The sequence below is a fragment of the Schistocerca cancellata genome, chromosome 8 (genome assembly GCF_023864275.1).
Source record: "Schistocerca cancellata isolate TAMUIC-IGC-003103 chromosome 8, iqSchCanc2.1, whole genome shotgun sequence".
NCBI classification, from domain to species: Eukaryota; Metazoa; Arthropoda; class Insecta; order Orthoptera; family Acrididae; genus Schistocerca; species Schistocerca cancellata.
In genome coordinates, this window is record NC_064633.1 from 111945182 (window position 1) to 111963235 (window position 18054).

General features: G+C 42.5%; 1 protein-coding gene across 1 annotated transcript in view; it reads left to right on the forward strand.

Moving 5' to 3' along the window:
• The window catches only part of LOC126094680 (apoptosis-inducing factor 1, mitochondrial), a 118290-nt gene that overhangs the window by 92468 nt on the left and 7768 nt on the right, over positions 1–18054 (forward strand). Inside the window, exons 10-11 of the mRNA XM_049909197.1 lie at positions 5047–5225; positions 5350–5502. Of these exons, the coding sequence (XP_049765154.1) occupies positions 5047–5225; positions 5350–5502 (332 nt within the window). The remainder of the gene's footprint in view (positions 1–5046; positions 5226–5349; positions 5503–18054) is intronic.

An 18054-nucleotide genomic window follows, 5' to 3' on the forward strand; every position in this document is an offset into this window, starting at 1 on the left:
GCATTGTGGTCGGTTTGTCGTGCTGTTAATGCATAATATGGAAATGGCGGATGCTGCTTTCTGTTGTAGTGAAACGGGCGCCTATAACCTTGTTAAAAAGTGCCGAGAAATGGGCTGTTCTTAATGTTTCTCATAAATGTACGGAAATAATCTGATTTGAAGTTGTATGTACCACAGTTGATTAGTAGATTTGAATCAAACTGGTAGCGCAGTCAGTAGCGTAACAGTACCTTGAATAACACACAGTGTTTCGTCCGTAGGTTCAAATCTTACCAGTATCAATTTTTGTTTCTCATTCAATTTCAAATACCTACATCTCGTAGTTATAAAAATTATGATTTTTTTATGAATAATGCAAGTAGTCTTGTTTCTAATTACATATTGGACACTAAATTCCTGTTTCCAATTAAAACAAAAGTTCTTAATTATCGATGTCCTATGAAAGACTGTTCATAAAAGTTGTTTAAGAGATTATAATTTAATTTTTTAAGGCAAAAATGAAAAACCAAATCCTCTTTATTTGGACTATATCCATCATTTCATACCACAGAGGTAGATAAGTATCGTAGAAACATGAAAAAACAATCATTTTCACAGCATCGAGCACATCATATAAATGCTGCATTTTTACATTTGCTACTGTATCATTACAATATGAACCCAACAGAACTACATTAAAGTTGCAGAACATCAAATTCTGCACAAGAATCCCCTAAAATTTAAATTTCTCTTGAACCTGTGCAAAATACAAATAAAAATGTGAAAGAATTTGCAGCATCAAACTCTTACTAAGATTTATTTTGTGAAGCCGTATTACTTTTGAATGTCAAATTATCCACATTCATCCAAATACTCAGATCTAAGGGCAATTTAGTGAGCCACCTACCTACGTAGGTAGTTAGTTCTGTGTGTTAGTATTAAATTAATTAATTACCATGCTAGTCCAAAATGATGATAAACAGGTTTGAAATTTAAAAAAATAATAAAGTTTTAAAAAATCAAATGAAAGATTTTTATTAATGGAAATGTATTTAAATTAAAATATAAAACTGATCAGAGAGAATTTTTTTTACCGACATTCTTTCAGCAATTATTAATTCATTTACAATTTATTTTTTGATGTTTTTGTATATTTCGGGGAAGTGGTCTTGGGAAGGAAACGTGGTCATATAATTCTTCATCCTCTTCTGGCATGGGATCTAAATAGATTTTCTCCTCAGTGGTGTCAATCACATTGTCGATTTGCATGTAATCAAGGAAGATGTTCCCTTCTGCTAGTATTAAGACATGAAAGCCCCTGGCAATTGCTGCATATAGCCAAGCACTGTATAGATACTTTCCTGCAGGAATTAGCTGTTTGGCATTCCTTCTTTCTTCTGTAGGATTCCTGGCTGTTGGGTGGTTGCAGTGGGGATCAGGCCATTTTTTTGTAGTCATCCATCCTCATTTCAGTGGATCCATCTGATGGTTTCTCCATATCTGTACATGCAAGTAGACCCCAAGGGAATGCTGGTGAGCATCAGTAGTAGGCAGAGAAGCCAAACTGAAATTACTATTTTTCAATAAAGGTCTTTGGAAAAATGCTGACAAATTTCATTCAAAGGTTTGGAGCTGGCACCTGTGTACAAACACATAATGAACTTAACTCCTGTCCCAGCAACCTTATCACGAGTGATTTTGGGATCCACGATATCTGAGATGATGTGTTGGAGGTTTGCGTCCCTTTGAAATGTGTTTATAAATTTGATTTTGCCATGTCGAAAAAATGTATAGGCGGTGTCACAGCCACAGAAAGTGTGACGTTTCAAGGGGTCTGCATCTTCAGTGGCCCACTTGACCTAGTACCCTTAATCATATAATTTTTCTGTCAATACTGAGGTGGCACATTTCCTATTAAGTTCATTTAGTAAGAAACATTCTTTTGGCGTAGTTGGTGACATTGTCTCATCAAATATTCAGAAGCTGATGACATGGTGCAGGCTGTTCAGGCACTTTCTACAGATTTTACGTTTCCCTTTGTTCCCTCCTCAGGGTATCCATCAGATACTAAGTGCAGTTGGATCTAAAGTGTTTCCTGACATAGTTCATGTATTTTTCAAGGCTGGAGGAAAGCACTTCATGAATACCCTACACAACCCAGTGTAAGAGGAACCCATTGTCAAGGGGGAGGTCTTTCATGCTTGTGATCTTAACATTGATTGGGTTGAACAGTTTAAAGAGGCCTGATTTTCTTGTCTTGTGCATTATTCCATCATCATCAAATAGAGTTAATGGATATGAGGCTAACTGAAAGACGAAGTATGACAAGAGCTATTGGGCTGTCTTCTCATGGAAAGCACTTCAACTGACAGGTACTTGACTGTAAACTTCGTGGCTTGCAGGGGCACTACTCGGCTCCTCCTCAGGAATTGCACTTCCTTAAAGTTTCTCCCCTTGAATAATTTCCATGTTTTCCCCCCTCTCTGTTGGATACTCTTTGAGTGATTATCATAAATCCAAGTAAGTAACACAGAACACTGTAAATTACCTACTTGAACAATTAAATTAATAAATGGAGTTACCTGTATAGGTAGGCAGGTACCTAACTAAATTGCCTTTATATTTGAACATTCAGAATTAAATAGACTTCACAAAAAGTTTTAGTGGCAAATACTTCCACATTTTTATTTGTAGTTTTATGAATTTTAAAATTTAAGAGCTCTTTTGCACTGAATTCGATGCTCAACAATTTTCTGTATGACAGTTTTTCATTTAAAGTAGCTGTTTTCCAGTTACAGGCGTTGGAACATGAGCCTAACTCACTCTCCCATCAAACTGGTAAAAATTGAAGATCTTTGGTGATAAATATGGCTAAATGGCAGAATGGTGTTTTGGAAATAGTCAGTAATGTTTATTTTGGAGTTTTTGGGAATATTCATTTTGGTGTTTTTTTTTTTTTGGGAATATTCATTTTGGTGTTTTTTTTTGGGAATATTCATTTTGGTGTTTTTTTTTTTGGGAATATTCATTTTGGTGTTTTTTTTTGGGAATGTTCATTTTGGTGTTTTTTTTTTGGGAATGTTCATTTTGGTGTTTTTTGGGAATGTTCATTTTGGTGTTTTTTGGGAATGTTCATTTTGGTGTTTTTTGGGAATGTTGTGTAGGGTGTATCGTTTCGAATTACAAGCAGAAAACTGTAAGAAGTCCAAAAATGCCAGTTTTTCGCCTCAAACGTTTAACACAAACCAGAAACTGCCTCAACCTTACTTAATTCTTATTAGGGATGCATAACATTGATTAAGATTATTTCCTGCTTGTACGTGTTGGCCAGCGCGTCCTTTATCTGAGCAGCTTTCCTGGTCTGGTAGCCTTGTAGATCAGTGTGCAAAGGTTTACGTAAATTTTGATCGTATGCATTTCTTGCATTAATGTTTTTAGTAATTTAGTAATTCATGTGTTATTTCATGTAGTATTGTTACACTTTCTTGGGAAATAAACACCCCCGGTTTGTCTGCTCACTGCATCTCCAATGGTTCAGAAGGTGAGCTGTGGAAGGGTCGTTGTATCTTCGTGAAACACACTGTAGATGCTTTGTGTGAGCTAGTGCAGTAAAGAGAATGGGAATTGCCTTCTCACTCTTCATTTTGGCGACCTATGAAGGAGAGCCACGCGGGATTAGCCGATCGGTCTAAGACGCTACAGTCATGGACTGTGCAGCTGGTCCCGGCGGAGGTTAGAGTCCTCCCTCGTGTGTGTGTGTGTGTGTGTGTGTGTGTGTGTGTGTGTGTGTGTGTGTGTGTCCTCAGGTTAATTTAGGTTAAGTAATGTGTAAGCTTAGGGACTGATGACCTTAGCAGTAAAGTCCCATAAGATTTCACACACATTTTTTGAACATATGAAGGAGAGAATTGCATGACCATGTGGTGGCCTTCTGCTGCACGTCTCTTAGCAGCTTCATAAATTTCTAGTTCTCTACAGGCAACTGCTAAGGCAGCGAGTTTCTTCCTTTACATGTTGAATTCCGCCCCAAGCTGTCAAGTCCGCCATGCAGCTGGATACCTGCCTGCTACAGCCATTGGCAACTGGTACAGGACAATAACTCGGTTCCTAGTGGGCTCCCGCCAACTTAGTGCTCACTCTATCTGTCTTAGTATTCTGCTCACAGCATCATCATCATCATGTTTGTTCCCCACTGCAACGGACCTGCTGCGTGGTGAAGCACTTCGTGGCGAGAGGCTTATTATTCACCCGTACTATACCATCTCTACATATGCTAAGCAGCCTGGTTTGTAAATTGGTGTATACGCTGCAAGACTTTCTTATTCCATGCCTCATGTTCATAAAATTTGGTGTCGTGCTGGTGACACTCAGCGGCAAGGTAGTGACTTCATTTGGTATTCACTATTCCTACCGTGCCGCGCCATTGTCTACTGCCACCATATCGGCGAGTAACTTTCTGCAATATCTGTTAGTTTTAACACCATTTCATGTTTTACACTGCCCGTTCTCAGAGCTAATAGATTAACTTTCCAGTGGTATCATTCGAACAAATAATTATTGTATGATCGAAGTAGAGTCCCTTGTGTTCAGAAAATAATCTTAAACCTTGTATGATTTAGGTTGTTTGAGAAACTTTGTGACCTTGGAAAGGACCTGAAAGTCCTTAGTTTGTATGAATCAATGATAATGTGATCATGATGGATTCTCTTGTAATACACATTCGTCTGCTTCAGTTACCTTTCAGGCCGAACTCCTCTGAACTTGTTCTGTATGAGATTTTGTTTAGTGATGAATCACGAAGATAATTCAGTTTTGTAAGAGGTGGTCACACGGTTTTGTCATCATTTGGATATAAACATAAACAAAGTTATTAAAAAACTACATTCATTGTCGTGATGTTTTTACTAAGAAATTAGTGTTACCATGTGATTTGGCTACAAAATTGTGTAATGATCATTCATGTTACTAACATGATGGTAGATGAATTACCTCTTTTGTTATTTAGTAATTAGTGGTGTCTAAATATTTTCCATGCATAGAATTATATAGTTCTTCCATTATGCACAGGAAAGCATTACTGGCATCAGTCTATGTTTTGGTCTGATCTGGGACCTGATGTTGGCTTTGAGGCTATAGGCATTGTTGATTCACAATTGCCAACTGTTGGAGTCTATGCCAAGCCATGTGATGATAGTACTTCTGAAGCCAAAATATCAGCCATAGATGCAAAAAATAAAGGTGGAGAGGTATGTTGCTATTACGTATAATGTGTACTGACTTTTGACTCCTTTTAAGTAAGTTATGGTGTCTAGTTGTGTTAAAATTTATCTAATAAATAATAGTATTCCTTCCATTTGTTCTTTGGAATAGGACAAGATGCCAGTACCAGCAACTGTATCTGCTCCTTCTGCACCAAAGAAAGGTGAAAATTATGAGAAAGGTGTCATCTTCTACCTAAGAGATGAAACAGTTGTGGGAATAGTCTTATGGAATGTATTCAACCGAATGTCCACAGCACGACAGGTAATATCATTGTGAAGAATACTGGCTCATTATTTATCATTAATTACGAAAGCTTGTAATTGTTTTGGTTTATATATAGTTAAGCAGTTGTGTTCATTTGCATCCCCCCAAATGACCTTATTGTCTTCACACTACACATCACCTCGCACCACCCTTTTCTTCTTTTTGTTGCTGTGCCCACTTAATACTTTTCCTCTGTAACCCATATTGTTGCCCTGCATTTTCACAGATTACTTTTCTTTCCCGCCTTCCAAATATTTTTGTCCTCTCCTCTCCTTTCCCCATTTTTACTTCTAGTGTCCAAATACACTTCACGTTGCCACCCTAACACGTTTGCTGCTGCTGATGCTTGTAGAAATAAACATGAGCCACTAGCCCATACATTTGTGTACAAACAGCAGTGTGTCCGGGAACAATTTTGTGCCTACCGTTTTATATGTATATAATTTTTTTTCTATGGGCTTAGTTGTCTGTGGGGTAGATTGTTTGAAATGACAACTAGTCAACAGACCCCCAAACCTACTAACCCTAAAAAGTATAGGAAAATTGAACAAGTCTCTGCTGATTAAGTACTGAATGTATTAAAAGACAGCGATTTTGAGTTTGAAAATAAGTTGGAGGAGGATGGCTAGAATCTCGAAAATACGGAAACATGTCTTAATGACGATACTGTGGAATAAAGGATATGTGGAATCAATAATTGTGATGAAATCATAGATGATGAAGAACCTACACTGGCACACATTAATAAGGTGAAACAAGCCATGATGAACCACATGACAGGAATTGTCATCCATTTACAAAACAGGAATGTGTACTCATTCATCCCACCAGCATTTTTCCTATGAATTTCTTTAGGCTACTACTTACAGAAGCCATTCTCCAGCATCTAGTTCATGAAACAAATAATGCTGTGACTACATTTGAGCAATAATACAAAGGACAGGTACAGGATTTTTAGTAAATACCAAATATTTGTCTTTCTTTGGTATTTCATTACATATGGGTAATATGAAAACCCTTGATCACTGGAGTATCGGAAAAAGAAAAATCTGTTTCAAAAAAGAGAAATAATGATGACCATGAGCAGGGGAAGGTATGTGACTTAAAACTCATTAATTTTGCTAAAAATTCACATCCAGAACACCCAATAGTAGATGATCGATTATATAAAATATGACCTATTCTAAATTACTTCAACAATAGAATGTGTGGAATTTATTAATCAGGAAGAGACCTATCTTTAGATGAATCAATGATTCTTTGAAGGGGGAGATTGGTCTTCAGACAACATATATGAAGTAAAAGGCATAAATATAGTGTCAAAATATACATGCTAAACAACCTGGATAGTCGTGTAAAAAAAGTGCATTGTGTACATTGGGTTGCTTGCTGATAAGGGTGGAAAATCTCACACGGAGAAGGTCATGTTGCATGTGTTGAAAGAGAAGCTGCATGTTGACCATCATATTATATGAACAATTACTCAGTATTTTAGTGATAGCTAAAACCTTACCTTATTGAATCTGAAAATGCGTTGCACTGGGACACAGAGAGTAAATTGGAGGAACACTCCTAAAGTAGTACTGTCTGCAAAACTGATTGAAGGAAACACAGTTGCTTACTATTTCGAAGGCGTGATGAATGGAAAATGGAAGGTTTGATGAGACATTAGTTAAATTTCCACAGAAGTTCAGAACGCAGTGGTGCAGATGATGAATTCACAGCAGCAGTCCTCAAACTCTTGACAGCTTTCAAACACAATGTGACTGTGTCTGGGACTGAGAGGCAGGGTCAGTGTCATATGATTTATATAAAAGGGAAGACTCTCCACTGGCCCAATAAACTGTTACTCCACTTAACTGATATGCTGCATTCCGATTCGGATTACCTTTACAACAAATACTCAGTGTGTGTTGAACAGGGCAAGCCTACAACACACCATATGAGTTTAGAGACTGTCCCGTGAGTCCAGGATACTGTCTTAACTTGTGTGATAACACATGTTTAGTCACCATTTTGTTTAACAATGAATATTGTCAGTATTTCCAAAAATATGTTCTCATTACCTTTTATCCCTGCTTCAGCAAAGATTTGCATTTTTCTCATGTTTGAATTGTTTCTTTTCATTGTCAGTAAATCATAGGAACTATTGAGATTGTTTGAAATAATTCTTGTAATATTTCTAAGCTTATGACATGACCCAACTATGACTGATGTGCTGAATTAGCTGTCAGTACTTAAAGTACACAACAAACACTGCAAAATTGTTCTAGACCAAGATTTTGGCTCTTAGCGCATGTATGCTTATGGGTCCCAGGCATGAGTGACAGACCGCTGCAATTTGTCGTCGTCCCCCCCTCCCCCCCAAAAACATGTGTGATACGAGAAGCGATTGGTCACCTATGTGACGGATCACTGCAGTATGTCACTTAGACAATGTAGAAGTTTCTGCCTCGTAGGTCAGTGGGTCATACTTAAATCCACAGCAAACTTTTGTTAAGCCCCTCTCAGCCACCAGTCCCTCTCTACTCCCCGCAACCCCCCCCCCCCCCCCCCCTCTGCTGTCCTGCGCATTGTCTCTCTCACAGCAGCACCTTCTAACACCCTCCATCTAACTTTCTTACATCCTCCTTCCTTCTCTCCATCCTTCCCTCTGCCATCTTACACTCTCTTCACCACACTCCACTATCCGCTGACACACTCCCAACGTCTGTAATCCCCCCTCCACTACTGTCCTTAACTCAATCTTCTCATACCCATAGGCAATGGCATAATATGAAAGAAAAAATGTGGTGGGGTGATAAAATTTAAGCACTCTCATGTTTTAGCCAAGCAGCCACTTAATTTGTAGGAGAAAAATAATAGAGACCATCGAAATAATAAAGTGACCAACCAACATAAACTAAGAGCAGGACGCTGGGCTCCTGTCATCTTCGTTGCCAGTTACATTACTTGTAGAGATACCCTGTTGAGTCCTCGAAACACCATATATGAAGGTTACATGAAGTATTGACAGATACCAGGTCCCACCATATAATATGTAAACAGCACTGTGTCATAGCAGCTTCCACTAGATTCTACCCCCTCCCGCGGGGCCTCTCCACTCTTTGATGGGTTCGTGCTTGGCTACCACAGGGTCCCAGCCTTTGCAGTGTCTTTTCCCTTTCCATGCTGCATGTCTATCCGTCTATCCTCTTGCTGTTCTTTTTCCCCACCCTTGGGGATCATGTCTGAGCTGTTTTTTGAAATATATTCTGCATTTTCGGCAGTCAGTATCAAAATACTTTCCACTGTTTTTCATTCCTTTCTTCATTCACCTTCTCTTATCCTTCCTCTGTTTTGGCATTGGAGTTTCCGCTTTTTCTTCTCCCTCCCTGGTGCTCCTGAAGGCCGGCCCACCCGTCTGACGCATAATAGGTGGCTGGGTAATGCCTAGTTTCCAGATCCGGATCGACACACAGAGTTCACACGTATCCCCTGGTAGAGGCCAGGCCCACGGAGGGATGATGAATAAGCTGCCGCCTTCCTAAATTGCCGATTGATCCCTCTTGTCAGGTGTCCGGGACGAGTGACCTGAGGTGTGAACAATCACGTAAGGCAGGTGCACCCCATTCTGAAGGGGGTTCCCAGTTGGAAGAAGTGCACCATTGGCGATGCTGGAAATCGTGGGGGATTTTCTTGCAGTGAGCCAATCATCTTAACAGCAGTCAAGGGCTATGAAACTTAAATGGAGTGAGGCTAACGATTCAAAGACCCTCCCAGCTGCACCACAGTTCCTTGTGGTTTGACATACTAAGGACAGTGAGTCTTTCGCTACGGTAAATCCGTTTATTCAGAAAGGTGTCGATGCCATTACTGGCCCTGTGAAATCCTACTCTTGTTTATACAATGGCACTTTGCTTTTGGAGACTACTTCCTGATTCTCAAGCACAACTACTGCTTGCAGCTTTATTCCTCCCTGTCTATCCTGTTCATATCGAGGTGTATCAAATGCTGAATTCTTCACATGGTGTTATTTACACTAAGCTGCTCGATGGTGTGGCCGAGGCAGAAATCAAAACGTACCTCTCTGATCAGGTTGTCATTACAGTCCATCAGGTGATGAAAAAAGTAGATGCCTCCTTAGTGACCATATGCTCTCTCTTTCTCACTTTTGATAGAGTGATTCTTCTGTCAAAGATCAAAGCAGGTTATGAAGTTACCACAGTCAGACCATTTATTCGGAACCCGATGCACTGCTACCGGTGTCATCGTTACAACCACACTCAAGAGTCCTGTCGACACCCAGCCAAATGGATAACCTATGGTTGGTATGCTCATGAGCGCGATTGCTCGCCTCCTCTCCGCTGCATCAACTGCAATGGTGTCCGTGCCGCCGCCTACTGTGATAGTCCCATGTATCTTGATGAGTAGGCTGTCCAGGACATCCGGATGAAGGAAAAAGTGCTTGCAAGTTGTTGGCTAGTCAGAAAACCTGTGTTCTACCATCTGGGAACTATATTATTGTTCTTGCTACCTCTCACTTCACGAAGGACATGGCCTAGCAGACACATGACCTCAAATGCAGCACCGTGGTTGTGAAATTGCCCAGGATCATGGTAGCGTCCTCATCTCCTCCTCCAGCTGTGCAACACGCTATCAAACTTTGGCCTCATGGGGCAAAGTCATCAGCTACACAATTGGCAGGCCAAGGAGGACGGAAGGAATACTCCCAAAGACTTCTTACGACTCTCCAGCCAACCAGCATCAGGGTCTTCCTCTGCCAACTGGAAAGGCTCCAAGAAGTCAAACAAAAGCAGATAGTCTTCTTCGCCAACTCGCCACATGATACCCTCGCCCTGCCAACGTCCGTGTCACATGTGCACACCACCAACCGTTTTTCTGGCCTAGACTCTGTAGGCCAACAGAAGAATGCCGACACTTCTGTAAACCTCATGGAGCAGGGTCCTCCTGCCTCTTTGCACTGTAACATAGTGTCTTCGAAGGTTGCCACTTGGCCCTACATTTTTTCCTTGTCATGGCTCTCCTCCAATGTAAAATTCACAGCCTTCGATACAGCAAAGAGGATTTACGGCTGCTTTTAGAATTGCGGCATCCACTTATTCTCTGTGTTCAGGAAACAAAATTGCATCCTCATGACCACTTTGAGCTCTCACATTTCTTACCAGTCCGTTTTAACCTTCCCCCGAGGACGGCATCCCATCTTGTGGGGGAGTCATGCTGCTCTTACGGTATGATGTTCATAGTCAACCCATCTCTGTGAATAATTGCCTTCAAGCTGTTGCAGTTCACTTTTCCCTTCCTCACTTGACCTTTTCCCTTGTACCGTTTACATCCCTCCATCATTCAATGTTACCAGGACAGACTTCCTTCTGCTTATTGCACAGCTACCTCAACACTTTCTGCTGCTCGGTGACTTTAATGTGCACCATCCCCTTTAGGGTTCTCCCAGAACCTGTGGGAGAGGTGCCCTCTTGGCTGAACTCAGTCAACTTAACATCTTCTGCCTTAAGACAGGAGCATCCACGCACACCTATTTCCATTTGGATCTATCCTTCTGCTCTGCCCAGCTTGCCCATCGTCCTGAGTGGTCCGTTCTCTCTGACACATACTCGAGCGACCATTTCCCGTGTGCTATCAGTTTGCTGACACCTACCCCGCCCACGTGCACACCCAAATGGCAGCTTACTAAGGCCGACTGGAGGCTTTACTCCTCCCTGGTGACCTTCGATAAACATTGTTTCCCCAGTTCTGATGACCAGGTAGAACATCTTACAAACGTTATCCTTACCACCCAGAATGTGCCATTCCTCGCACTTCCTCCTTACCATGCTGTGTCCCAGTCCCTTGGTAGACTGAGGTGTGTCGTGATGCTATTCGCACATGGAGAAGTGCTCTCCGCATTTTTAATCATCATCCTACAATGGCAAACTGCATTCATTATAAACAGTTGTATGCACAATGTCATCGCATTCTTTGGGATAACAAAAAAGCTAGCTGGATTTCATTCACTAAATCTTTTAATAGTTCCCCTCCCTCCTCCATCGTGTGGGCCAACCTCTGACGACACTCTGGGACTAAGATCCATTTCCCAATTTCTGGCCTGACAGTAGCACATGAAGTCATTGTGAACTTCTTGCTATCCACAATATCTTGGGCCGCCATTTTGCAGAGATTTCGAGCTGTTCCCACTATCACCCTGCCTTCCTCCATCGGAAACGAGTATAGGAGGCTTGGGCATACCTTCCCTCCTCAGAATTGTGAGTGCTACAATGCCGCCTTTACTATGAGGGATCTAGATCTTCTCTCACTTCATCTGGATCCTCTGTCCCAGGGCCAGATGATGTTCACATTCAGATGTTGCAGCACTTTTCTCTTGGGTGGCAAGCTTTTCTGCTTTGTATGTGCAACCGCATCTGGGCAGAGGGCATGTATCCCAGATGCGGGTGTGAAGCCACTGTCCTATCCATACCCAAACCCGGTAAGGACAAACACTTTCCTTTCAACTACCGCCCCATTTCTCTCACCTTGTGCATTTGCAAGATGTTGGGACGTATTATTCATGTCTGGCTGGTATGATGGCTCAAGTCTCAAAAGTTACTAATCAATGCGCAGTGTGGATTTTGAACCTGCTGTTCTGCAGTTGACCGTTTCATCACTTTGTCCACCCATATCGTGAATAGTTTTCAGTGGAAATCCCAGACTGTGGCCGTGTTTATCGATTTGGAGAAAGCCTAAGACGCCTGCTATTGGACTGGTATCCTCCATACTCCCTACACGTGTAGCTGCAGAGGCCGAGTGCCCTGTTTCCTACAGGTATTTTTAAAAGGCTGAGTGTTCAAGGTATGTGTGGGTTCTACCTTGTCAGTCATCTTTATCCAGGAGAACGGCGTGCCTCATTGTTCCATTCTGAGCTTCATTCTCTTTACTGTCACCATTAAGCCTCTAATGATCTGTCTCCTGCTGGGAATCTTCAGCTCCCTTTTCATGGACTATTTTGCCATCTGTTGCAGTTCTTCATGGATTTGTCTCATTGAGGGGTGTCTAGAGTGACGATGTCTCGATCGTCTTGGCTTATGGAACATTGACAATGACTTTTATTTCCCTACAGACTAAACCTTTGTATGAACTCCTGGCAGCACAGTTCATTTCTTCCACGGTCTTTACGTCTTGGGCCTGTTGCTCATCTGTTCGTCGAAACTATAAAATTCTTGGGGCTCCTGCTCAATAGGAAACTTTCTTGGTCCTCCCATGTGTCTTACCTGGCAGCCCACTTTATGTGGTCTCACAATGTCGTGTGTGGCCTCAATGTCACTTCCTGGTGAACAGATCGAACCACCCTCCTCTGTTTGTACCTTCCCTTGTCCTTTTGAAACTAGACTATGGGTGCTTTGTTTATGCATCTGCATATTCATCCCTATTATGCCATCTGAATACTATTCACCATCATGGCATCTGTTTGGCAACTGGCACCTTTTACATTAGCCTGGTTGAGTGTATGTATGCAGAAGTTGCCGAGCTACTGCTATCCTACTGCCATGACTTTCTCCTCAGCTGGTATGCATGCCATTTGACTGCCATGCATGGCCACCCATCCTATGCCGCCTCCTTCGATGACTCCGTTGATCGCCAGTATGGGCATGTCCCACTTCTCCGTTTACCTCCTGAAGTTCGCTTCAGGCTCTTGCTCAGGCAGCATAACTTCATATTGTCCAGAGCTCATGGTCTCACAGTCGCATTCATGCTTAACGAGCATGGGGTCCCGGGTTCGATTCCCAGTGGGGTCAGGGATTTCACCTGCCTCGAGATGACTGGGTGTTTATGTTGTCCTCATCATTTCATCCTCATTCATGTAGGTGGTGAGATTGGACTGAGCAAAGGTTGTGAATTTGTATAGGTGCTGATAACCACGCAGTTGAGCGCCCCACAAACCAATCATCATCATCATCATCATCCATCATCCATCATCATCGTCATTTACTTCATACTATGTGCAACTTTTCTGGTGGGTGTAAACCCTTCACCACCTTGAGTTCATCTGGTGGCCCGTGTTCACCTCGACCTACATTTGCTTCCTACGGGCACTACTCCAGCCTCGCTCTATCGTCTTCAGTTTCATGACCTTTGCATGGAACTTCACGATAGTGCCTTTATGTAAACTGATGGCTCCCGGGCTGACCGTGGTGTCGGATGTGCTTCGTCATTGGTGCCAACGTTTTTCATATTAGCTTCCAGAACACTGCTCAGTATTTACAACAGAGCTTTTCGCTCTGTATCAGATCACGCAGTACATCCGGTGACATGCTTCTTAATTGTGTCGTCTGGTTACACACTCTGTGTGCCCTTAAAGCCTCTCTCTGTTGCACACTGTCCATCCCTTAGTGCAATGGGTCCAGAAAAGCTGTCACTTGCTCACTCATGATGGAGCCACTGTTATTTTTATGTGGGTTCCTGGTTGTGTCGGTCTGACAGGAAATGAGGCCACTGACACTGCTGCCAAGGCTGTAGTTCTTGTACCTCAGCCCACAAGTTCTTACATTCCCTCCGATGATTCTGTGTTGCAGACTGTTGGCAGTTGGTGACACTTTAGCATCATCACTGATCCTCCCTTCATGGGAACCAGCTCTGGGTTATTAAGCCTCTCCCAGGGGCTTGCACGACCACCTCTTGCAGCGGGGAGACAATTATAACTAGGTTGCGTATTGGGCACTGTCTTTTTATCCATCGCCATTTTTAGGTGGTGCTCCCCCACCACTTTGTGCACATTGCACTCAACTTTTGATGGTCAACCATTTCCTGATGGAATGCCTTTTTTTAACAACTTACGTTCTCATTTGTGTTTGCTGTCTGAGCTATCAGCTGTGAAGTGCAGGCTGTCAGCCGCATTTTACTTTTTATCTGTCATAGCAATATGATGGTCATTTAATTTTTAGTTCTGGACCTCAGTTTCTCTACAGCGTATTTTGTAGACCTTGATTTGATTTGATTTGATTTGATATTTTTCAGGGAAGCAAGAACAACATTGGTCAAGCCCGCTGCTGACCACTCCGAAACAGAGTTTAATGTGTGCTATTGTTCCCTGTGTCTCTAGTAAAGCCAACCAATGCCCTTGAACAATGCAAGGAGACCCTTTACTAGTGCTTTGCTGGACACAGTTTCTTCAGGTCTGATTGATCTAAATATTTTCTGTCTTTTAATCTCCAATGCCTCGCTTTCGGAGATCATACGTGATGCATTTTCCACGCCCACACCACACATCCTACATTTGGGCTCTGCTTCTATTATACCCCTTGTATGTAGGTGTTTTTTTTTTAAATTCCCATGGCCTGACAATAGTCCAACCATGAGTTTAATTTCTTGCCACGCAGGGTAACCACGCGGTCTGAGGCGTCTTTTCACGGTTCCCCCGTTGGAGGTTCAAGTCCTCCCTCAGGCCTGGGTGTGTGTGTGTTGTCCTTAGTGTAAGTTAGGTTAAGTAGTGTGTAAGTCTAGGGACCGATGACCTCAGCATTTTGGTCCCATAGAAGCTTACCACAAATCTCCAAAAATTCCATTTCTCTCCTGTTCAAGCCCAGGATTGAGAGACTTCTCTTAGAACATGGTTTTGGCATCAGTACCTTGCCATGTTTTTGCTGTTGGAACTTAACCCAATATTCTACATGCTTTCCTCTTGTCCAGTCTGTTTTATTTTGATCATTGCCTTGGTGATTGTCAGGGCGGGTTCCGGTGCAAAAAATGGCGTCATCGCCCAAATCCTGGCCAACTTATTGACTTGCTCATTACCACTAATTTCAGCAGGAACCCACAATAGGTTTACCCTATTGGTTTCCTCTAGCTCCACGAGGTCTTTGTAGCATTCTGCCATGATATTTGATCTTGTTGCATAGGCTGACAGTACTTTCAGGGCTGTTTAGCTGTCTGAATAAATGAAAATGCTACGACATCTGTAACATATCCACAAATTCTCCTCCATACACATCCTGAAAGCAGATATTTCTGCTTGAAGCACAGTGGCCATCTTCCCTAGAGAGATTGTACTCTCCAGCCTTTGTGGCATGCTGTATACCCTGGCCCCAACACCTTGGTCTTTTTTCGAACCATCAGTGAACCAGACTATGTCCCCAGTACAGTGTCGAAATTTGTTCTCACAGAGCTCTCTACTTTCAACTACTGCATTGAAAGGCTTGTTGAAGCAGCTGGGAGTTGTTATATAGTTGGCTATCATTTCCACAACCATACTTATGTCTATCCCACTCATTATTTTAGTGTGGGATCCTGGATATCCCAGTGATTTCCAGTTTTTGCCAGTCTGTACCCTGTATGCTCCAGCTGCTGCCTCTATCTTCACCCACAGGTGTAATGGGGGCATGTCCAGTATGGTTCCCATCCCAGCAGTAGGTGTGCTGCTAATTCCACCTGTGATGGCTAAGCAGGCCAATCTCTGCACCTTAGCAAGCTCCTTAGCAGGTACCTGTTCTTCTACCTTTCTCCACCATACTGTTGCCCCATAAGTGATCATAGATCTTACCACCGTGGTGTATATCCAGTACATACACTTGGGGCTTAAGCCCCAGTTTTTACCACAAGCTCTCCTGGTACTCATTAGAGTACCTTTTGCCTTGGAACAGGTGCTCCTCATGTGAGGGGTTCACTATAGATTCTCATCCAGGGTTACCCCCAGATTTTTCAGTATCCTCTTCATCGGTAGAGTTTCATTGATAAGCTTGAGATTCCAATATGTGTTTTGGATCTGATTTCTCCTAAATGGTACTACAACTTTCTTATGTTCCAATTGCCAAGTGTTACTATGACAAGATCATTTGTGTATTCCTGGCAAAAGTACTGTCCAGAGTTTAATTCTACAATAAGTTCATTCATCACAAGGTTCCACAGTAGAGGGGACGGGACCCCTCCTTGTGGACAGCCTCTGGTGGTGTTGATAACTTTTTTCATCATGGTGGCTTTTACCTTTCTACAACCAAGCATAGCTCTAATCGCAAAAGCCCCTTTGATGTCCAAGAAGATGCAGAGGGCTATTTCCTGAAAGTGTAGTGCTTTCTCCATCTTCCCAACAAGTTGGTGGGGTGGAGTTTCACACGATTTTCCTAGTTGGTATGCATGTTGGTTTATGTATAGAGGGACCCTTGTTAACCTCCTCTCCCAAACATGCATGTTGACCAGTTTTTCTAATGTTATGAGAAGAAAGGAGGACAGACTGACCTGCCTCATATCCTTGGCCTTGGTGTGATCAGTTCTCCCAGGTTTGGAATGAAGACAACCTTCACTGCCCTCCAGACATTAGGAATGATTCCTGCTGCTAGGCTAACCCTAAAGAACCTGCATAGGAATCTTATTAAGTTCAATCTTTCTTGTTGCAGGAGTGCTGGAAAAATTCTATCTACATTGCTATTCGTACACTTCTTAGTGATTGAGTAGTTGTCATGGTGTGATGGAAGAGTCCCGCCGCCTCTACTACATCCTCTAACTCTACCGGATTACTTATCAAAGTACTGACTTCCTATAGGCTTGAGTCGAGGTCCCTCCTATATGCCTCTCAGACCGTTTTTCTAGGATTCGTATAGGACATGGTATGTCTAATGCCCATTTCAACCTCGAACTAAGTATACATGTGGTCTAATGAGGATGGCTCTAAGCCACAAGCCGTTGTTTGACATAACTACCAATCAGAGTGAAACTGAAGGTTATGTCAGTTACCTCTTCCTTTCTTATGTTCCTAAATGTGGGTACCTTGCCCCTATTGAGGATCTCTAAGTTATTAGCTAGAAGAAATTCTAGAAAATTCGTACCTCTGCTGTTGGTGTCTGCTGCTCCGCACTAAGTTGTGGCATTAGCATCACATTCACCCGATGGTTGGTCACCCTGTTGTATACAGATTTCCGTCAGTCTCATCACCTCCTGAGGAGGAGTAGCGCTGTCCTCTTAAGGAAGGTATGCCAACGCCATTACAAATTCCCTCGTGATACTTTCCTTGTGTTACCGCATTCTGATGGTCACTAACTCCCTAGAACAGAAGTCCACCATCAGCATGAAGGGGATTCCATTTTTCGCATAAATGCACTTTCTGGAGTTCCTTGTATTTCTAGTGTAAACCAGCTTACCTCCAATTCCTCAGAGACCTGATAGGGTTCCTGAATCAGGGCCCCATCCATGTCTTGACTTCCCAGAAGATGACGCAGGGCAGCAGTGGCCCCGTTACTGTGTTGCAGATTTACACTCCTGGAAATTGAAATAAGAACACTGTGAATTCATTGTCCCAGGAAGGGGAAACTTTATTGACACATTCCTGGGGTCAGATACATCACATGATCACACTGACAGAACCACTGGCACATAGACACAGGCAACAGAGCATGCACAATGTCGGCACTAGTACAGTGTATATCCACCTTTCGCAGCAATGCAGGCTGATATTCTCCCATGGAGACGATCATAGAGATGCTGGATGTAGTCCTGTGGAACGGCTTGCCATGCCATTTCCACCTGGCGCCTCAATTGGACCAGCGTTCGTGCTGGACGTGCAGACCGCGT